This window comes from Trichechus manatus, unplaced genomic scaffold (assembly GCF_000243295.1).
Source record: "Trichechus manatus latirostris isolate Lorelei unplaced genomic scaffold, TriManLat1.0 scaffold00011, whole genome shotgun sequence".
NCBI classification, from domain to species: Eukaryota; Metazoa; Chordata; class Mammalia; order Sirenia; family Trichechidae; genus Trichechus; species Trichechus manatus.
In genome coordinates, this window is record NW_004443947.1 from 2512441 (window position 1) to 2531970 (window position 19530).

Sequence of the window (19530 nt, forward strand, 5' to 3'; positions counted from 1 at the left end):
AAGAAGTTTATTATCTCACAGTCCAGTAGGCTACAAGTCCAAATTCAGGGCGTCAGCTCCAGGGGAACGCTTTCTCCATTGGCTCTAGAGGAAGGTCCGTGTCATCAGTCTTCTTTTGGTCTGGGAGCTTCTCTGCGCAGCAACCTCAGGTCCAAAGGACGTGCTCTGCTCCCAGCACTGCTTTCTTGGTGGTATGACGTTCCCATGTGTCTCTGCTCACTTCTCTTTTATATCTCAAAAGAGACTGGATTAAGACACTATCTAATCTTTTAAACCTCATCAGCATAACCTCATCACAGTGATAGAATTTACAACACCTAAGGAGATCACATATAACCTCATCATAGTGAGTTTACAACACATAAGGAAATCACATCAGATTACACAATCACACAATACTGGGAATCATGACCTAGCCAAGTTGCTACACACATTTTTGGGGCAACACAATTCAATCCATGACAGGGTTTATTAGGGAAGTAACAGGTTCAACTCAGTATCAGGATCAGGAAGCATGTAGCCGAAGTCTGGAATGCACCCCTGAAGTGGAGAGCACATCCCTCCCTTCTTCCCTGCAGGACAGCCGTTTCAGCTCCTCTTGGCAGTGCAAGCAAGCAGGCCCTTCTCTCTGCTGTGCACGCCCCCTGAGGACAGGCCTCCTCTTGGCCCTGGTCTCTGCCCTGCTCAGGGAAGTGTTAAAAAGCTCTTTAGCTCCACCAATAAGTGCCCAGAGGCACCCTACTCCACTAGGAAGCCTCCTGCCCGAAGGCTCTCAGCCCCCTCTACTCGAGGGGTCAGCATGCCCACTGCTGCCGCCATGCTCCATGGGTCTGGAAGCCCACCAGGCAGTCTTGTTCCAGTCTCCTGCCTCCAGTTCTCTGCTGCCACTTCTCGCGGTCTCCAGTGTTATAGCTCTGTCTCCTGGGGTCTAGGAGTTTCTCAGCACAGGGACCCTGGATCCAAAGGACATGCTCTGGTCCTGGCTCTTCTTGATGGTAGTCAGGTCCCCTTCTGCCTGTGGGATTTGCTCCCATTAAGCCTAGCAGGATGGTAAAACTGACCAATCCCTTGTTAGAGTTCCATATACCTTACTGGCATGGTCCCACCCCCCAACAAGGGTTCCATGCACCTTATTTGCATTATTAGCAGGCTGGCCAATCCCCTTGGTGGGTCACAAGCACCTTACTTGAATAGTCCCACCCAATCATTGTATGACAATCACAAGACCATGGCTATAAGGGACATATTACAGTAATTCACTATATCGCACACGGGTTGCCTCTCTTTTAGCGTTTGCTCAGGTCCCCTGGCCTCATGTCTTCCATAATCCTAAAACCCTAAGTACACAAACCATTGAAGAGCTTTTAGACTATGCTGTTTCCACTATACCAGGCTGTTTCTTTGAGCCTCAGTTTCCTGTTCTGTAAGATACATCGAGCACTGGGAAGGGACCGTCAGGAGGTGGGAATAGAGACAGTTCCTGCCTCTGACAGGACTATAGCACACTGTTTTATGACAGCCTCTTCTGAAGGAAGGTTTTCCTACTGAAAGCTTGGAAAGTATTGGCTAGATCAGTTTTTCTCAAATTACCGAATTATAAGCATCACTCTAGACCTAATGAACTAGTATCTCTAGGCAAAGGACCTTGGAATCTCTTAACAAGCGCCACAGGTCACTGTTACTAGGAAAGTTTGAGAATCACTATGCTAGATGATTTCTAAGGGTCCCTCCAGTCTGAAAACTGTCTCCTCTCCAAACCATGAGTGAGACTGAGAATGAATTCATCACTACAAGTGGATCAGGGTTTATTCAGTAGGGAGTGGAGGAGATAAGGCACAGACAGAAGTATACAACACCCGAACTGAACCGAACCTGGGATTCCGAAAAAATTCTGTTGGTTACACAATCAGGCCGGGCTGGGGGAACCCGCCACTTCCTTCCCCATCAACACTGGGGCCTGTTAGAGAAGATAAGAGGGTAAGACCCCTGGCATGGCGGTGGTTGCTCCTGCGGTGCGAATGATCCCCCGGCGCTTTCAAGGCCCGGCTGGGGGCTCAGTGTCGAGGCTTCATAGCAGATACAGCCAGACCCACCAAGATGGCTGCAACAGTGAAGCCCTGGGCAGCGATCCGGGTGCGCATCATGAGCTGGGAGCGACGGCTTTGGCCCCGGTGGAAGCAGTACAGTCCGTAGCCGAGGGCGGCCGCCGTTCCCAGGCAGCCTGAGGAAGAAACAAATCGGGTGGGGAGCGGCAGGCCCTGCCCCGGACCGCCCCCCCTCCTTGGGCCTTCCCTCCCATGGGCACGGTCTCTGGACAGCAGCCGCAGGTAGAGGGTCCTCCGCGCTCCAGAGTCCGCCCCACCCAGCCCCGGGCTCGCCTCCATCCCAGTTCCCCAGTCCAAGCCGCTGCCCCTGTCCCAGTCAGATTCATCCCCACCGCCCCGCCCCTTCGCCACACTCCGGTCCACTCTCATTCCGGTCCCCCTGGTGTCCCCAGTCATCCCCTAGTTCATTCCCCTCTACATCAGTGTTCTCTCAGTCTACAGTTCCTACAGCACGGGCTTACCTATGGGCACCATTGGGTTCTCGCGGGTCTTGCGAAGGAACTTTTCCTTGAAGCTTTCCGAGTTGCTGTAGACATTAGCGCTAAAACCCTCAATGACCGGGGGCTGCGATAGGTCAAAGGGTTCCTTCGGAGTTACAGGGCCAGGAGTCGCCATGACACAGGCAACCGCTGCAGAAAAAAACAGGGACGCTGAACTCCACCCCCTGACGCCGTCCTAAAATGGGCGGGGGGAAAGCATTTGCTGAACGTTGTACGCAGGCACAATCGCGCGTTGCATTTTGGGGTCCGTACTAATTTACCCGGCACCACTGTCGGAGGACTACATTTCCCACAAAGCCTGCAATCTAGGTTCAGACCCGCCGACAGGAAATCTCTTGCACGTGGGGCTGAGCGTGAGCGGCTGAGAGTCTGAGCTGCCCGTTCTGTGGTCACCGCAATGCCCAAGGCCAAGGGGAAGACTCGGAGGCAGAAGTTCGGTTACAATGTCAACCGGAAGCGGCTGAATCGGAATGCTCGGCGGAAGGCAGCGCCGCGGATCGAGTGGTGAGGGGGTCGGGGTTTGGGAGGCAGCGGGCCTCGGACCGGAAAGGCACGTGATATGACGGATCCGCGGTCTCCCTCTCTCTGCCCGCAGCTCTCATATCCGACATGCCTGGGACCACGCCAAATCTGTGCGGCAGAACCTGGCCGAGATGGGATTGGCCATGGACCCCAACAAGGCCGTGCCCCTCCGTAAGAGAAAGGTACTGACATGGCAGGGTCTCGGCCCTTGCCGCCCCGCCCCTGCCATACTTAGCGGGGCGTCAGAACTTGAGGATGCCCAGTGTTGCCGGGAGGAAACCCCAGGTTTTTGCTGGGCGTGACTCGTATTGGCCAATAAACGAGAGACCGAGGTGGGAGAACAGGAAAGGCACTTTTATCTCGTTGTATAAAGAAAAGGAGTCAGTGGGAGTTGCTGCTGCTGCCAAGACTGCTTGCCAAGGGCGGGCAGGCAAGTTACTTTTAAAGGGGTTTACAAGTAGGGAGTTCATACAAGTTATGTTAGCAACATTCTTGATCGTACTATGCAGGCTCAAGAGGGTTTACTTACAACCTTCAAGCCAAAGCAGCATTCAAATGCGAATCTGGGGGAGGAGCCCAGCAAAGGAGAAGACTTTTTAGTACAACACCGTAGGGGAGGAAGCCAGGTAAAGAATACAGCACTGTGGGGGCTCTGTCTCACCATTGCCTCTATCACTCCTTTCCTGAGTTTGCGACCTCACTATAGTCAGCCACCAAGCTTGCACTGACTGAGGTTGAAGGCCCCTCTACTGCCTTTCCTCTTACCCCGTCTCAAGCACACATTTGAAGGTGGGTTGGAACTTCCCTTTGCCTCCTCCACTCATTTTCTCTCCTGAAATTAACCTGCTTGGGACCCATGACATCTCAATGGTTATTTTCCAAATTTCATCTTTTCTCGCCCTTAACTTTCCTAACAAGGACTCCCCAGAGTTTGGGACCTTTGCTCTTCTTACCCCTCTCCCCAATCATCCAGTCATCCTTAGCTTGAGGTTTTCTAGGGCTGTCTACTCCCCCCCACCCGCAATAAGTCTTTCCTTTTCTAGACCACCTTTTCTAAAACACCACTTTCTTTACTCACTAATCTCTTACTTGCTTTATTTTAATTCATAGCACTTGTAACTGTTGTTGCTGTATGCTGTCAAGTAGATTCCGACTCCTAGCAGCCCTGTAGGACAGAGAACTGCCCCATAGGGTTTCCAAGGCTGTAATCTTTATGGAAGCAGATTGCCACATCTTTCTTCTGAGGAGCAGCTGGTGGTTTCGAACCACTGACCTTTCAGTTAGCAGCCAAGCTCTTAACCACTGCGCTACCAGGGCTCCTTGCACTTGTAACTACTTGATGATAAATATTGTCTATGTCCATCCCCTCCTTATGTTCCTTGAGAACAAGGACTTTGTTTTGTTCCCCACTTAACCCCCAGTGGATCCCTGATGGCATAATGGTTAAGAGCTATGGCTGCTAACCAAAAGGTCAGCAGTTATAACCCACCAGCCACTTCTTGGAAACTCTATGGGCAGCTCTACTCTGTCCTATAGCGTAGCTCTGAGTTGGAATCGACTGGTCGGCTATGGGTTTTTTTAAACCCCCAGTAGTGCTTAGGATGTGGTAAGTGCTCAATAAGTAGTTAACTTAATGAATGGGCTTGCTAAATGAATTTGTCCCATTGCCCTTAGGCAGGTTTCGTTTTATTCCTTCCTGCAAGAGGAAAATGGCAGTACTACTTGTTGAACACATGCTAAGTGATAGCCAAACACTGTCAGGTAGCTCCTCCCCATACAGAAGCTATCTGGCGTCTCCCCCTCATTGTAAATTCTAAAGCACTTCCATGTGCATTGTTTCAAGTGAGGCTGGCAAGGAGTGTTAGACCCATTTTACAGATAGGCACAGAGAGATGAATTGCTTGCTTGTGTTTCTTTTGGGAACCGTGGATTCTAGCTGACGAAGGCTTCAGGGAATTTCTCCTTGTTACCTAGTTCTAGGCCTTGGGTAGGGATTCTTCTGTAGCTGTGTTGGGATGCACGGGAGCTGTTTTCCTCATTGAAGATTCTGTGTCTAATGATCTACTCACAGACTCTGTTCTTTGCAGGTACATGCCATGGAGGTGGATGTTGAGACGACGAAGGAGCTGGTGCGGAAGCCCTATGTGTTGAATGGTGGGTTTGGGCCACATGCCTCTAGGTCATCATCTTGCACTGTCAGAGCTGGAAAGGGTCCTCAGATGCACTTATTTTACAGATGGAGAAACCGAGGTTCAGAAGGGAGAAGTGAGCTGGTGCAGGGCTCACAGAGTTAGAACTGTGTTCCTCGCTTGGATATTTTCAGTCTACTGACTAAATTCAAGTGCGTAAAGTAAGGTTAGAGGGATGTCCAGGGAGGAGGTAGCCAGGTGCCTGAGGCTAGAGAAGAAATCACTGAGTCTCAGGCAGGTATTGAGCTTGTCATGAATTTAAGGATAAACTGATTTTAGAGATTTCACTGTCTCATTTAATCTTCCCAACTACAAATCTGTTTCATGTATGTTAAGGGTATAGAGGCTGAGTATTAAAACATAAGAAAGTAAACCCTGCAAGGAAGCAGGAATACTCTGGAATTCTCCATCCATCCTTCTCATTTCTTGCCAGGGATTTTCATTAGTTCTCTGGAAGGCAAAATGGTTTGAATGTCTAGGCATTTGATATAATCCCTTCTGTTCCTGTCTTTAGTCTATCTCAGTGGTTCTCATGAAAGTTACTCTACAGGATTATACATGTAGAACCATGTTTACTTATTATAGTCAAGGGTAATTTTGACTCTTAAGCAATTTTGGCACCCAATTTCTAGATAAGATTTGACAGTCTTATTTAATCGTCATTATAGTTCCATGAGGTAGCTCTTATTCTTCCTTCACAGATGAGAGATGAGAGATGAGATGCCCAGGTTACCCAGCTCTTTTCAAAGCGAAGCCACTGTTTTGCTCAATGGCCTACATTTTCCCTGCATGGAGCAGTGAGATGCCTGGGCCCTGCTCATGCCCCAGTCCCTGCAGCTCTTTTTCATTTTTTCAGACCTCTTTGTTTCATTTATTGACTTAACAAAAGAGGTTTTCAATCAGAGAGTTTTTGAGCTGGAAGGGATCCCTGCCTTGTGGTTTGAGAGTGTATCTTCATCTCCGTTCTCAGAACATGATGTGCTAAATAGAGGTTATTAGTTTGGTGCCCTTGTTTTACCCATCTGAGGCCCGGAGAGAGGTGACTGGCCTTTCAGTTAGTTGCCACACTGATAGATGATTGTACCATAGGAGGCAGAGCCTGGGATCTGAGGGGCTGGAAAGGAAGGTTCCAGTAGTGAATTTGGGGGTTGGGAGGCAAAGCCCACCAGGTGGCTAGAGTATCGGCTGGTGGCTTGGGATTGCATGAAGGGATGATTGGATAGCTCCGATAGTGCAGAGGCAAAGCCTCATTCCCTCTTCTGGCTTCTCTCACCCCAGACCTAGAGGCAGAAGCCAGCCTCCCAGAAAAGAAAGGAAATACCCTATCTCGGGACCTCATTGACTACGTATGCTACATGGTGGAGAACCATGGAGAGGACTATAAGGTGAGTGGCTTAGGCCTGGCAGGAAGAACCACTGGGGCTGGTGGTAAGACACTCTGGGCCATTCATGGCCTGGTCTTCTTAGCCTAGTGCCTGTTTTCCTGAGACTGAGTGGAAAGAAAGGGAGGAAAAGAGACTCTAGGAAGTGGATCCCATGGGCAGGGATCTAACGTTAATAGAATGCTCAGAGCAGGCATAGACTGAGTGGCCTGTGATCACTTCCCACTCACAGATAGGTTGTTTTGCTCACATGGGGAATTAGTTGCCATTTTAATTATGCCATTCAAATAAAGTCTGTTTTTGGCTTCTCTTAAAAAATTGAAGCTCCAGCTCACTGGGCCCTGTGCCCATGTTGGGGTTGACTGTGGAGCTTGAGCTCCTCAGCTGGCCCCTGCTCCTGCCTGGCTACTCACAGACCTCCCTGGTCCCAGAGGGCATCTGCACCTGTTTCTCCAGCCTCTCAGTACAGAGGGGCTTCGTATACACCATAGCTTGAGGTGAGGAATCTGAATCTTGGAGACAGGAAGTGGCTTGCCCAGAGGCAGAGCTAGGATTTGAAACCTTGTCTATCAAGCCCTCCTCAAGTATCCCTTCTCCCTTTTTAGGCTATGGCCCGGGATGAGAAGAATTACTATCAAGATACCCCAAAACAGATTCGCAATAAGATTAACGTCTATAAACGTTTTTACCCGGCCGAGTGGCAAGCCTTCATCGATTCTTTGCAGAAGAATAAGATGGAGGTTCAGTGACTGGTTTACGCTTATCCCCGGCTGACACCTCCTCCTGGACCACAGAAGCTGAAGCCCAGAGTTAAGGCAAGGAAGGCTGTGTGACTACCAGTGAGGCTGGCCAAACCCCATGGCATCAGAAGGTTATACACATTCCTGTTCCCTCTGGGGAGGTGGCTAATGCCAAGAACAGTCTCCCAAAGGCTCTCGTGTGTTTCTGAGGGCTCAGGGAAAAGCCAGAGCCTGCTGTTTACAAAGTAGGTGGTTTGCTTGTTTGAGTACAGTCTGTATATAATAAAACTAGGCTATTTTACTCTCTGATATCTTTGTATTTGCCCTTCCCAGCCAAGTCCTGAGGCTGCCCCAGGGTAGGGAGGCCATTCAGCCCCTCAGCTCTGCCATGCTCACATACCATCCTAGGCCCAGCCTCCCTCTTCTCCCCCACTCTTGGTTCCATGGCTGTCTGCCTTGGGTTCCTGCAGAACCGTTCTGTTAACCCTTCTATGTAAGCCTGCCAGGAACCCTGGGCTGCTTGGAAGGGTCTGGCCTTGCCAGTGCTAGCCCCATCCTTTGGCTGGGGGCTGGTGGACTGACTCCCTGTGGCCCTGGCTACCAGCACAGGGTCAGGAACTATACTGCTGCTCCTGGTCTACCTTCCCATTACCTGCCATTGCTGCTTTTCTGTGGACCATTGTGTTGGCCTTGGCCCAAAGAACCTGAGGTCCCCAGACTTCCCATCTGGAGTGTCTGGGGACCACTGAATATACTACCGTGTGCCAAACACTGGGGCACGCCGTGTGGCATGCTTTGTGGCCAGGCCAGCCCGATTCGGTGGCATGTGAGGAAGTGATGACTTATGTAGAGATCACGGCCAGCTTGTGGGGTGGGTGCTTCCATTTTCCTGAGTTTTGATACTTATCTCCAACTATTAATACAGAAACCCTCAATTCATTCCTAAGGCTTCTCCTAGAAGCACCTGTAATCTGTCTCTTCTCACTGTTCTTGAAAAGAAGGGCTTAGTCTTCTTACGTAGCTTATTCCATGTAGAACCCTGTAAGATGAATGGCTTTATCCTCATCTCACAGGAAAGGAAACCAAGACTTGAGAGGCTTGAAGCCAGGTTTAACAATGAAGCCTAGGCTCTTTGTTAGCGGTCCTCCCCTTTGGCCCCTGAAGGCAGTGCAGCCATAACCACACTATCAAGGCAAGCTGGAAACTGGGCAAGCTAGGCGAGTCCCAGAAGCCCTGCCTGGTTAGACCCCAGCCCTGTAGCCACTGTGAGCACAGCCTTTCAGACCTCACCTGAAGCAGAGCTCCCAGGAGCCTTGTAACTCATGTCCTCCACAAGATTCGAAACATATGTGATCTCACTTTCAGGCCTTTGACTAGGCTGCCCCTTACCTTTGTTTCCTCACACAGGTCAGGTGCCAACTTTCAGAAGCCTCCCTGACCACTATCCCCTGCCCCAGCCCATGTCAAGTGTCCTGTACTCCCCTTGCCCTGGACTTCTTGTAGCAATACTTACCACTATCCTAATGGCCTTTTAATGTGCTTGACATCCCCCACCAGACTGAGCTTGTGGGCAGGGACCTTACCTGGGAATCCAGGGAGCCTGGCTCAAAGCAGGTGTGGGGATGCCTGTGGGATGAATGATTACGTGGTTCCCTGACCCCCATCCTGACCTTTGGCATGGAGGCTGTCAGATTTCTTTGTTCATATTTCTAAGCCTGGCTCTGCCCTATCCCCCAATCAGCAAGAACTCCTCCCAAGGGATGGGGGAAGGGTTTGGACACCTCAAAAGATGTTGAGTTAGGCCAAAGCTGATGTTCCTTGCAGCCTCCTTCCCCCCACATGGTTGAAGGGTTGGGGGCTGGGACTTGGTGTTTGACATGACGAGTCACTGTGTTACAAGGAAGTGTTCTGGCACCACACTCCATAGCCGCTCCTCCCTGCACCCAGCACCTACTTCTCAAAATCAGATGAAACCACGTCAGAGTTTTTGGCATTTATTTTGTACCTCACATGTCCAGGGATACTCCCATTTTATGCAGTCTGTCCTTGGCAGCCCTGTGGTCTGGGTTCTCGGGATGGGCTGAGACAGCAAGGCCTCCTTACTTCTGGATCTTTGGTGGGATCCTCCTGCCCCTTAGTGGGCCCACCTCCCAGAGGCGGCAGACAAGAAGGTGTAGGTCCCCCTTTTCATCGCTACTAGAAGGGACTTTGTATTCAAAATAACCACTGACAGCTCTGGGGTGGGGAGCAGCTGCACAACGAAGGCCACAGGCTGGTTTCAGCAGCTGGTTTGAAATGCTGACAACTCCTACCCAGACTAGGTGTAAGAACAACAGTGTTTTCCAAAAGCAGGTGGAGATGCTTTGTGGGGAATCTGGTGTTTCACTGAGGCAGAAAGCTGGAGTTGTCACATTCTCCTCAGCACCTCTGCAGAGGACCATGAGGCCATGGAAGATTTCACCCTCCTCCAGTCCTTACAGCTGAACGCTGCTGCTACTGCAGCATAAGTTTAAAAAACCTGCAATTTCGAGCACCAAGAGAAACCAGAGGTGGCGTCTTGGGATGGGCAGCCAGTCCACCATGGCAGTCCTAGCAGCCGCAGGAGACCTCTTGCCCAGACCATCCAAACGTCCAAACTGGGTCAGGTTGGCCTCTCCTCAGGGATGGCAACAGGTCAGACAGGAAAATCAGAAGCCGTGGTTTCATTTAAATAACTTGAGAACAAAGGCCCTCGCCTACACCCTCAGTGCCAGGGTGAATAACAGGCACAAGTTCAACAGGTAAGTAGCCTACCCACCAGCAGATCCAGAACCGCACAGCCGTCTTCACTGAACTGTGCTGGTTCCCAAAAGCAGGTGGTCTGGGTTGCGGAATCAGAAAGGAATATCCAGGAGCCACTGGGTAAGAGTATCAGCAGGCCAGGCAGTGAGTTGAGGTTCTTGAGAAAGGCCTGTTCCCAACTTTTCCCCAATCCAGTCCTGGTCAGCAGCATCCTCGGCCTCTCCAGAGCAGACTGCAAGGTTACTTTGCCGGCGTGATGGGGGCCAGCAGCCCCACAAGAGAGCGGCTGGCAGCCACAGATGTGGTGAAGCAAACCACAAGCGGGAGAACGCCTATATTCTGTGTCACAGGGAGGGGTGGCACTGAGGACCTTTGGTGCAGCTTAGTGGTATTTGTCCTCCAGTGTTATTAAACCCAACCACTCAGAGGCATCTCTAATAAAAGTAAGCCAAAAGAGATCTTAATTAGAAAAAAAGGGCCCCTTCAACAATTACTGGTCCCAGAGGTAACCGTCAAGCCACTGGAGAATGAGGCGGTGGTAACAAAATAGTTTCTCACCTTTCCAATGACAAACTGAAAAGTCATAAAAAGCAAAATTGCAAACGTCACTTTAAAACCCACTCTTCTAATGAGCTTCCTTCTGGAGCTCCCTACCTCTTTCCCAGGTACCTCTTCTTGCACAGGCCGTAGTATGGAACTGGAGCATACTGGGTAAATGGCAAATGAAACAAAGGCACACAACCTTGATTCTCAAACCAAAAGCAAAAGGAGTTGGATATCTTCTCTAAGAAAAAAGTTTTCATTTGTGGCTATTGATTATTCAGTGGCCCCTGACAAACAGAAGGCTCCTTTTGCTGGCACTAAAGAGAAGTGTCAACAGGGACAGTCCTGAAACTGGCTGATCACGAAGGTACAGGAACGTCATGGAATGTGCTACTGTCCAACTCTGCTGGGAAGAAAGAGGTCCAGAAAGGCTGAGTGATGCGCCTGAGGCTGCCCTGCAGCTTGCTCTGCAACATCCCCACACGAAGGTTTCTTTTTCACTTGTATTCACATAATAGAAATGTCCTCTCCCGGGATCATCTGTTATCTATACAGAAGGGTTCTGCATCCTTCATACTGGGCCAAGGATGGAGTTTAAGTTCACTGGGGATCAATGTGAAGCATTACGATATCAGATTGCTCAAAGGCCAGGTGACAGGTGATGGGGGACCTACAGCTGTCTCATGATTCCAGCTATTTCCAAATTTTCCATGATAATCATCTGGGGTTTTGATTAACAGCACCGAAGAATAAAGCCTAGAACTCTGGCCTATACCTTTATAAATAAATAAATAAAATGCAGGTCTGAGGCAGACATCCAGCTCCCATGGACAGTCTTCTCCCGGGAATACGGGCACCTCCCTTCCCCAGACTCATGTAAACATGGACATTGGCACAGTTAGTGCTTAATGCGAGAGCAGCAGCTCCTGTCTCCAGATTAGGAAAGATAAAAACAGCCTTCTGTTTTTCTGACTGGTGGGTGAATGTCTCTTATTCTGTAGTCAAGAGAGGCTGGCAGGCCAGTCTTGGCTCAGGGGGAAGCAGGGAGGTCTTCAGAAAGCTCCTTGCTAGGATCTCCAGGTTTGTTCTAACACTTCTTATCTCTCAGAAATACAACTCCAAGTCAAAAGAAAAAAAAACCTACTGCCACTGAGTCAATTCCAACTCGTAGCAATGTTACAGGACAGAGTAGAACTGCCCCATAGGGTTTCCAAGGCTGAAATCTTTACGGAAGCAGACTGTCACATCTTTCTCCTGCGGAGCGGCTGGTGGGTTCAAATTGCCAATCTTTCAATCAGCAGCCAAGCACTTAACCACTGCACCACCAGGGCTCAGTCCAAGTCAGAAAAGACCATGGAAATCACCTCCCTTTAAAAATGATGGCCTCAGGTGTAGAAAGGCAGAGAGACTACACAAGGCCACAGCGAGTTAGGCAGAGCTGGGGCTGGAGTACAACGCAGAGCTGGGAGACAGGGCTCATGGGTGCTGCCCATAACCTGCCCACACGTCACCAGGAAGGAACAGTTGGGACCGGGAGACCTGGTGGCTCCTGGAGTACCTCTAACATCTATATGGTCCTTCCAACCCCAGGAATGCAGTGAGGCAAGGACAGAGCCTTGAGCGTCTCACTGTCCAGGTAAGAGAGGTGAGGTCTTCACTGTGGAAGGCTGGGTCACCATTCCAGTCTGGGATGAGCAGGACATGATCCTGTCCCACCCTCTGCCTTCCCTCCTCCCTCCCTGCTTCAGCCCCACAGCCACCTCTCCAGGAAGGCTTTCTGCAAGGTTTTTGGCCCTAACAAGCCCTTCCTGAGGGGAGGAGAGAAGGGAAGTGCTGCCGCGACTCCACCTCAGGCCCTGGGCAGCGATAAAGAAGCAAGAGCAGCAGCAGCAGCAGGACTGAGTCCAGGGTGGGGTGCCGAGCAGAGGGCTCCAGCCTAGGAGAGAAGCTCCAGGAGCAGCCTCCAGATGTGCACGGTGCCAGGCTCATTGAAGCCAGGCCCTGCAGGGGCAATGCTGGCCGCCAAGAGGAACACTTCGCGTTGGCTGTCAATGGCCTGCAGGCCCAGCTCCTGCTGCAGCTCCACCACGCTCATGGCCTCACTCAGGTCCTGGAGAAAGAGAGCAGCCAGTTGGAACAGGGCACCCATGTTTCCCAGAATGCTCCCACCCTCAGCATCCATAAAATAACTTGGGCTACCTGGGGAGCATCAGGTCCCAAGTCCCAGAATCAGCCTCTGGAACCCTTGGTCTAAACTTGATACTCTTCCCTCATCTGATTCTCCTTCGTACTGAGTTCTTGTCATCCATCATCAGGCAAGAAACCGGAGCACTTCCTGTATGTCAGGCACTGTGATGACAAAGCTTATGACCCTTAGAGGAATCCCACCTCAGTTCCCTAAAATCACCAGTGGGGAGATCTTACAATAGGGTCATGTCCCAGACAAGGGCCTTACTTCCCCCAGAATCTGGCTAAAGGGTCCACTATATAGCATGGCTGGTGATGGTACATTTTATATTCTAACCCTGGCCCAAGATTAAAATGACTCATCTTAGAACAATTCATAGAATGCTGGGACCTTTCATATGATCTCCTATTGGTTCAAAATTGTTTTAAGTTATAGTTTATAAACAGGATGATGATATAATTTATTGTCCAAACCAGGTACTGCTGAGACTCAGAGGGGACACTATTAATAGTGATAACAGAACAACAGCATAAATGGAACTGCCCTGGGCAAACAGGACACATGGTCACTGTATTTATAAATGATCATTAAGTCTTTCCTGATAGGCAGGGGAAACACCCAAGGTCAAACATGTACCACCTCTTCCTAAGCAGGTTGGAAAGGTCCCACAGCTCAGGTTCCAGGAGCTGTGACAGGGCTCTATACTGTGGCCGTCTCATGGGTGCTGAGAATACCACCTAAGGTCTGTGATGCTGAGGGCTGCAGGGCCCAGGGCAGCTCCTGACCCTGGCAGAGGTACAGTGTAGTGGTCAAGATCAAGAATTTGAGAAGATCCAAGCTCAAGTTCTGGCTTTGCCACAAACTTCCTCTAACTTTAGGTACTTCTCCAGGTCTCAATATTTGCAAAGCGGGGATAACAGCAGGGCCTATCACGGGCTTCTTGCAGGACTTAAATGAGATCATGATTGTCAAGTGCTTAGCACTGTGCCTGGCACACTGTAAGCATGCAGTAAGTGTTTGTTAATATTATTTAATCCGTTCTACTTCTCACCACTTCCCAGCGTTGGCTCTCTGGTCTACAGCCAGAAGTCACAAGGGCACAGCAGAGTGGAAGCCACAGGTTTTGGAGTTAGACATCTCCACTCCACAACTTCCAAGCTGTACAACCTCGGAGCTTCAGATTTCTCATTTTAAAATGGGAATACTATCCCACACCTTGTAGGATCAACAGAAACATTTGACACCACACTAGGCACATAAAAACCAACCAGCTGCCCTCCAGTCAATCCTGACTTATGGTCACCCTATGTGTGACAGAGTAAAACTGTGCTCCATAGGGTTTGCAAGGGCTAATTTCTTGGAAGTTGCCAGGCCTTTCTTCTGAGGCACCTCTGGGTGGACTTGAACCCCCAACCTAAACCATTTGTGTCACCCAGGGACTCGCCCACTTGGCACATAAAAACCAAAAACCAGACCCATTGCCATCAAGTCAATTCCAACTCATAGTGACCCTATAGGACAGAGTAGAACTGCCCCACAGAGTTCCCAGGGAGCATCTGGTGGATTCGAACTGCCGACCTTTTAGTTAGCAGCAGTAGCTCTTAACCACACCCCCAGTGTTTCCACTTGGCACACAGCAGGTGCTTAATAATGATTTTTTTCATCTCTGTAGGGTGACAAATGATAGAGAAAAAGAGAGGAAGGAAGACAGAGATCAGGGATGAAGGCAGAGCACAGGCAGAGGAGGTGGGGACAGTATCTGAGCCAGGCTTGCTAGGCCACGGGCCTGGGTCCCAACCTGAGTGCTCCCTGCCCTGCCCAGGCATCTGCAGATGGAGGCCCAGTTGGCCTGAGCCAGCCTCCCCACCGCCCTCACCTGCTTGTTGGCCACGACGACGACAGGCAGGTCAGGGTCCTTGTCCAGCAGCTTGTGCAGCTCCTGCCGGGCCCACTGCAGACGCAGCCGGTCAGCCGAGTCCACCAGGAACACCAGCACATCCACCTCGTTCACAAACTCTTTCCAGTAGAAGCGTAGGTTTTGGCTGCCACCAACTGTGGAGAGGCCAAGGGCCAGCTCAGACTGCCTTTGGCCCCGACTTGCCACATACAGCCCCACCCCACTTCCTGCTTCCTGAGGCGCCACCAGCCAGGGGCAAAGAAAAGACCACAGGTTGCAACACCAAGCAGACCTGGGTTCAGCCCTAGCTCTGCCTGCGGGGTCTCCTTGGACAAGTCTCTGCCTTCCAGTACCAGTCTCCTCCACACTGAACTCACCTAACAGGTTGCAGTAAAACCCAAGGGTACCATATGCAATGCACCCAGTTCTCTCTTCTTCCTTCCCTCCTGCCAATTCCTAGCTTTCGCCGGGTCAGTGATGGCTGTGATCAGAAACCAGAAGTCCCAATGCCTAGAAGTCAGGACCCCCACCACCTCCCCACCCCGCCTCTGCCCAGCCTTCCACTCATTCTCCCATTCTTTCTGGTCACCCCATTCTCTTTCCTTGGATACGCTGTGCTCAATGGCTGCACATATAGTGCCCTCAGACTGGGGTGCCTTCCTGTTCCTCTGTCTCTCTGGACAGTCTCTGTTGGTCGCCCTGCATCATAGTGTTTCTAGGTTCATCTCTGATACTTGTGGACTTTAAGCTCCTTGAGAGCTAGAGCTGTTTACCTCTGGATCCCCTAAAGCCCTCAGCACAGTGCCTGGCACACAGCAGGCACTCAACAAGTACTTACTGAGTGCTCACTAGGTGCCAAGCACTGACCTGGGTGCTGATGCAGAGGTGAGCAAGGCAGGCAGGGGCCCTGCTCTCAAGACACTCCCACCCCCATCAGGGTAGACGTGGCAAAGACACATAAACACCTTTCAGAAAGGAAGGAAAGAGAACAGAAAGAGTGAAAGTGGAGGGGGGTGGGGGGAGGCAGCTTTGGGGTGGGGGGTCTGGCAAGGTCTCCCCAATGAGATGGCATGGGAGCTGAGTCTGCGATGAGTAGGAACCAGCCATAGGAGGAGCATGACAGGCATGGGGAGAGAAAGCTGGGTGTGTTTGCGACACAGGAAGATGGCCAGGGTGGCTGAGGCACTGCCTGCAGGAGAAGGAGGGGTGCGACCAGCAAGGCTAAGCGTGGCTGTACTACACAGGGTGTGCAGGCCAGGGAGGTTGTGGGTTTTAAGTAAGAGTAACATGATATGACATGATTTCCTATAAGATCCCCTCTGGCTGACACTGGGGACAGAAATGGAAGCAGGCAGACCAGGGAGGAGTCTGTTGCTGTACTGAGGGGAGATGATGGTGAGCTTGGACCCGGGAGGCAATGGTGGAGACAGGGAGAAGCAGACAGACTCAGAATCTAGTGGAGGGTAAAGGTGATGGAACTAGTAATAAACTGGATATAGGATGCGGGGAGGGGAAGCATCACCAATGAGTGCTGAATTCATTTGTTCAGTTGTCAATTATCCACAAAGGGCCCAATCTCTGCCGGACCCCAGACGGGGCACTGTGGGGTGCCACAGTGAAGTGAATGTTGTGGGGAGGGGGAATGCCCCAGAACTTGACTGAATTATCTGAGTTTAAACCTGGCCGAGAGACCTATTGAACTTAGATTGTTACCTGTTAGGCCCTCGGGTAACACTAAAACATCAATCCCCTCCTCCCTGGGTTGAGGGGCGTGGCTACTGCCTGTGAGACTGAGAGGGCCTCAAGTAGAGAGGCCCCACTTGACCTGTGTCCCTAGTATAGAGAGGGTACCAGAGAAAGCTTGTTAAAAGAACCAGAATCCCAAGCAACTATCAATGTGTGCTCCAAGAAAGGAGGAAAGCAGCAGCCGCAGCCAGGCTAGCAGAAAGTGCTTGAGACCAGAGGTGTGGGCCCATGCAGGCCATCAGCCAGGTCCTCAAAACCTGATCTACCATTTAGCATCTAACTAAACCCAGCCAGTCTTTATGGGTCTGAGTCCTCTGAAGGGCAGGAAGTCTACCCGTCCCTGGCCAGAAAGAGCTAAATACTCATACCCTCTCAATACCCTCTGCCATTCTCCTCCAAGAGCCCAAGAAGCCCTAGGGCTGAGAGCTGCTCAGGCCATCCCTGATCACTCACAACAAGGCACCTATGTCTGGGGCCCTAGGGGCCAGAGATGGGTCAGACCTGTCTGTGCCCCAGGTGCCATGGCTTAGTCAGCTGGTATGTGGCAAATACTGAAGCAGGAGGCACAGGGGCTCGGGAGCCCAGCAGAGGAGCCCCTAACCTAGCCAGGGACGTCATGCTTAAATTAAACGTTGAAGGATGAGTAGGAGTTTACCACTGGAAGGGGACTTTCCAGGCTGAAGGAAGAATGCATACCAAAACCAAAAAAAAAACCAAACTCCTTGCCTTCCGACTTGGAGAAGAGCAATCACCCATTCAGTACAAGCAGTGCAGCACGGTGTTTAACAGGAAGGGCTTAGAGCCACAGGCCTGAACTTAAGACTGGCTCTACCCTTAGTAGCTGTATGATCTCGGATAAATGATTTAACTTGTTGGTCCCCAGTCTCCTCATGTATATAAACTCATCATTTCTTGTTTTACCCCGTCAAGTGCTTGGCACAGGGTACTTAACAGTGTTAGGTATGTAGGTTTCAGTAAGAGCTGGGGACAGGTGACCAAACTAGAGATGCACGATCATGAAGGGTCCTATATGCCAGTATAGAGAGCTTGGACCCTACACTGTGCCCCAGGGGGAGGTGGGAAGGGTTTCTCATACAGGTGTCTGTCCTACTTATATCTGCATTTTGGAGCCATCTCCAGGCAGAGAACCCAACTCTGGGGTCAGCAGAGGTGATGGGGGTGGGGTGGGAATCTGCTCACTCTCTAGCAGGTCCACCTCGAAGTCCTTGGTGGGCAGCCGCACGGAGTTGAAACCCCAGGTGGGGACATGGCCATCCAGGGGCGCCTTCCCAGATAGCACGCGCAGGAACGTGCTCTTCCCGGAGCCGTCCAGCCCCAGCACCAGCACCTCGCGCTGCTCCAGCTCCTCCAGCTCCTCCAGCGCCGGCTCCTCTTCCTCGAGCTGCAGGACAGAGGTCAGGCTGCGACGGGCAACCTCCCGCCCCGGCCCTTCCCAAGGGAAGAACGAAGGCACCAAATCGCCCATCCCGCCCTCCACCCATTAACGATCAGGCAGCACGGTCTGGTGGCGCGGGACGAGCACTCCCTTTGGAGTCCTGAATTCCAAACTACACTCTTCAGGGTTTTCCCTGAGTGACCTGGGGCAGATCCCCTCCCTTCCCACAGCCTCAGCGTCCTCAGACTGATAATCCCCACGTCCCAGGACGGCAGGGACGCGCGACTCTTTCGCACAAGGCCCCACGAGGAGGTGGAGGACTTCTCCCGGCATCCCCCGGGCCGTGCGCGTTGCGCAGGTGGCCGGCGGGGGCTGGCTGGACACGGTGCAGGCCCTAGGAGTGCTGCGAGGACGTGCCCTCCGAGCTCTCCCGCGCGCCAGAAGGCACCAGCAGGCAGGAGACCCTGAGTACTGCGGCGTCGTAGGGCGGAGCACACACACCCAAACGCGCTTACTCACTCCTCGGTTCCCGGACTTAAAGACTGTCTGCCCGCGCGGGGCCTGCAGTCTCCGGCGACCAGGCCCCGAGTTGGGTGCCCCTGGCGCTCGCAGGGACGCGGCCGCATCCCTCGGCCACACTCGCGGAGGTGCAGACCCTGGTCCACCCGCCCACTCAGCGGCCCCCGGCCCGGCACTCACGTCCCACTCGGGGAGGCGGGCAGGCTCCACGCCCCACCAGGCCTCGCTGTGGTCCCAGCGCTGCTCCCGGTCGCGGCCGAAGTAGGCCTTCCAGAGGATGAAGAGCACCGAGCCGAGCACGGCCGCGGCACCGCCCAGCGCTAGCACCAGGGTACCCAGCGGCCGCGGCGCCATGGGGCTGGACAAGGATTGCGGACTGCACAGGCTAAGCCTGCCCGCCGAAGATGGCCCCGCTGCGACTGTCGCGGCCGCGCCCACCTACCCATCCCCAGCCCCGCACTACAAGCCCCACAATGCACCGCCACTGTCGCCACAGGCCGCCCACGACCCCGCGGCGGGAGTGGAAGGTGCCGGCCAGCGTGCTGTGCGCCCCCCGACCTCGCCCCCCGCTGCCTTTGTAAGGTGCGGTGTGGATCACCGAGGCTGTGCAAAGAATGATGGAGGACGATAGACGGAATGATATTGGCTAGCATCTACCAAGCACTTGCTGTGTGCGAAGGGGGTTAACTCACGGCTTTTCTCGGTTACACTCTGGAACAATACCTCCAAGAAGAGGTAACAGACCCAAGAGTTAAGTAACCTGTGCAAGATCACGCAGTAGTGCATTGGTGCAGCGTGCATTCAGTCCCAAGTGATCTTTCTCCAGGATATCGCTCCACCCTGGGATGAGGTTCAGTCTTGCCCAAGATCACAGAGCTAGGGAGTGATAGGTTATGGAGTGGTGGGGTGGCAGAGCCAAGACTGGAACCCAAGTCCCTGACTCCCAGCCCCCTCTGCCACCCTTGGCTGCTTCCCAGACCCCAGGGGTTCTGCTCTCTTGGGGGCCTGCGCACACTGATGAA

At 52.1% G+C, this 19530-nt stretch overlaps 3 protein-coding genes across 4 annotated transcripts; 1 reads left to right on the forward strand and 2 right to left on the reverse strand.

Annotated features, from left to right (window-relative positions):
* Positions 1-403: 403 nt before the first annotated feature.
* Positions 404-2752, reverse strand: HIGD2A (HIG1 hypoxia inducible domain family member 2A). Its single transcript, XM_004371305.2, has 2 exons — positions 2567-2752; positions 404-2221 (listed from the first exon to the last, which is right to left on the reverse strand). Exons 1-2 carry the CDS (start codon positions 2718-2720, stop codon positions 2055-2057), a joined length of 321 nt encoding a protein of 106 aa, XP_004371362.1. The 5' UTR covers positions 2721-2752; the 3' UTR covers positions 404-2054.
* A 188-nt stretch (positions 2753-2940) lies between these two features.
* Positions 2941-7764, forward strand: NOP16 (NOP16 nucleolar protein). Its single transcript, XM_004371171.2, has 5 exons — positions 2941-3109; positions 3201-3309; positions 5215-5281; positions 6595-6701; positions 7304-7764. Exons 1-5 carry the CDS (start codon positions 3003-3005, stop codon positions 7445-7447), a joined length of 534 nt encoding a protein of 177 aa, XP_004371228.1. The 5' UTR covers positions 2941-3002; the 3' UTR covers positions 7448-7764.
* Positions 7765-9583: 1819 nt separating this feature from the next.
* Positions 9584-18901, reverse strand: ARL10 (ADP ribosylation factor like GTPase 10). 2 transcript variants are annotated; one of them, XR_002823143.1, is made up of 5 exons: positions 18689-18901; positions 17794-17995; positions 14827-15002; positions 12962-13111; positions 12855-12872 (listed from the first exon to the last, which is right to left on the reverse strand). XR_002823143.1 is itself a non-coding variant. In XM_023726486.1 (4 exons), the coding sequence occupies exons 1-4, from the start codon at positions 18860-18862 to the stop codon at positions 12699-12701; spliced, it is 726 nt and encodes a 241-aa protein (XP_023582254.1). In that variant the 5' UTR covers positions 18863-18901; the 3' UTR covers positions 9584-12698. The 2 variants fall into 2 exon arrangements, 1 of the variants encoding a protein (XP_023582254.1); XM_023726486.1 differs by lacking the exon at positions 12962-13111 and having other exon boundaries at positions 9584-12872.
* Between the last annotated feature and the right edge of the window lie 629 nt (positions 18902-19530).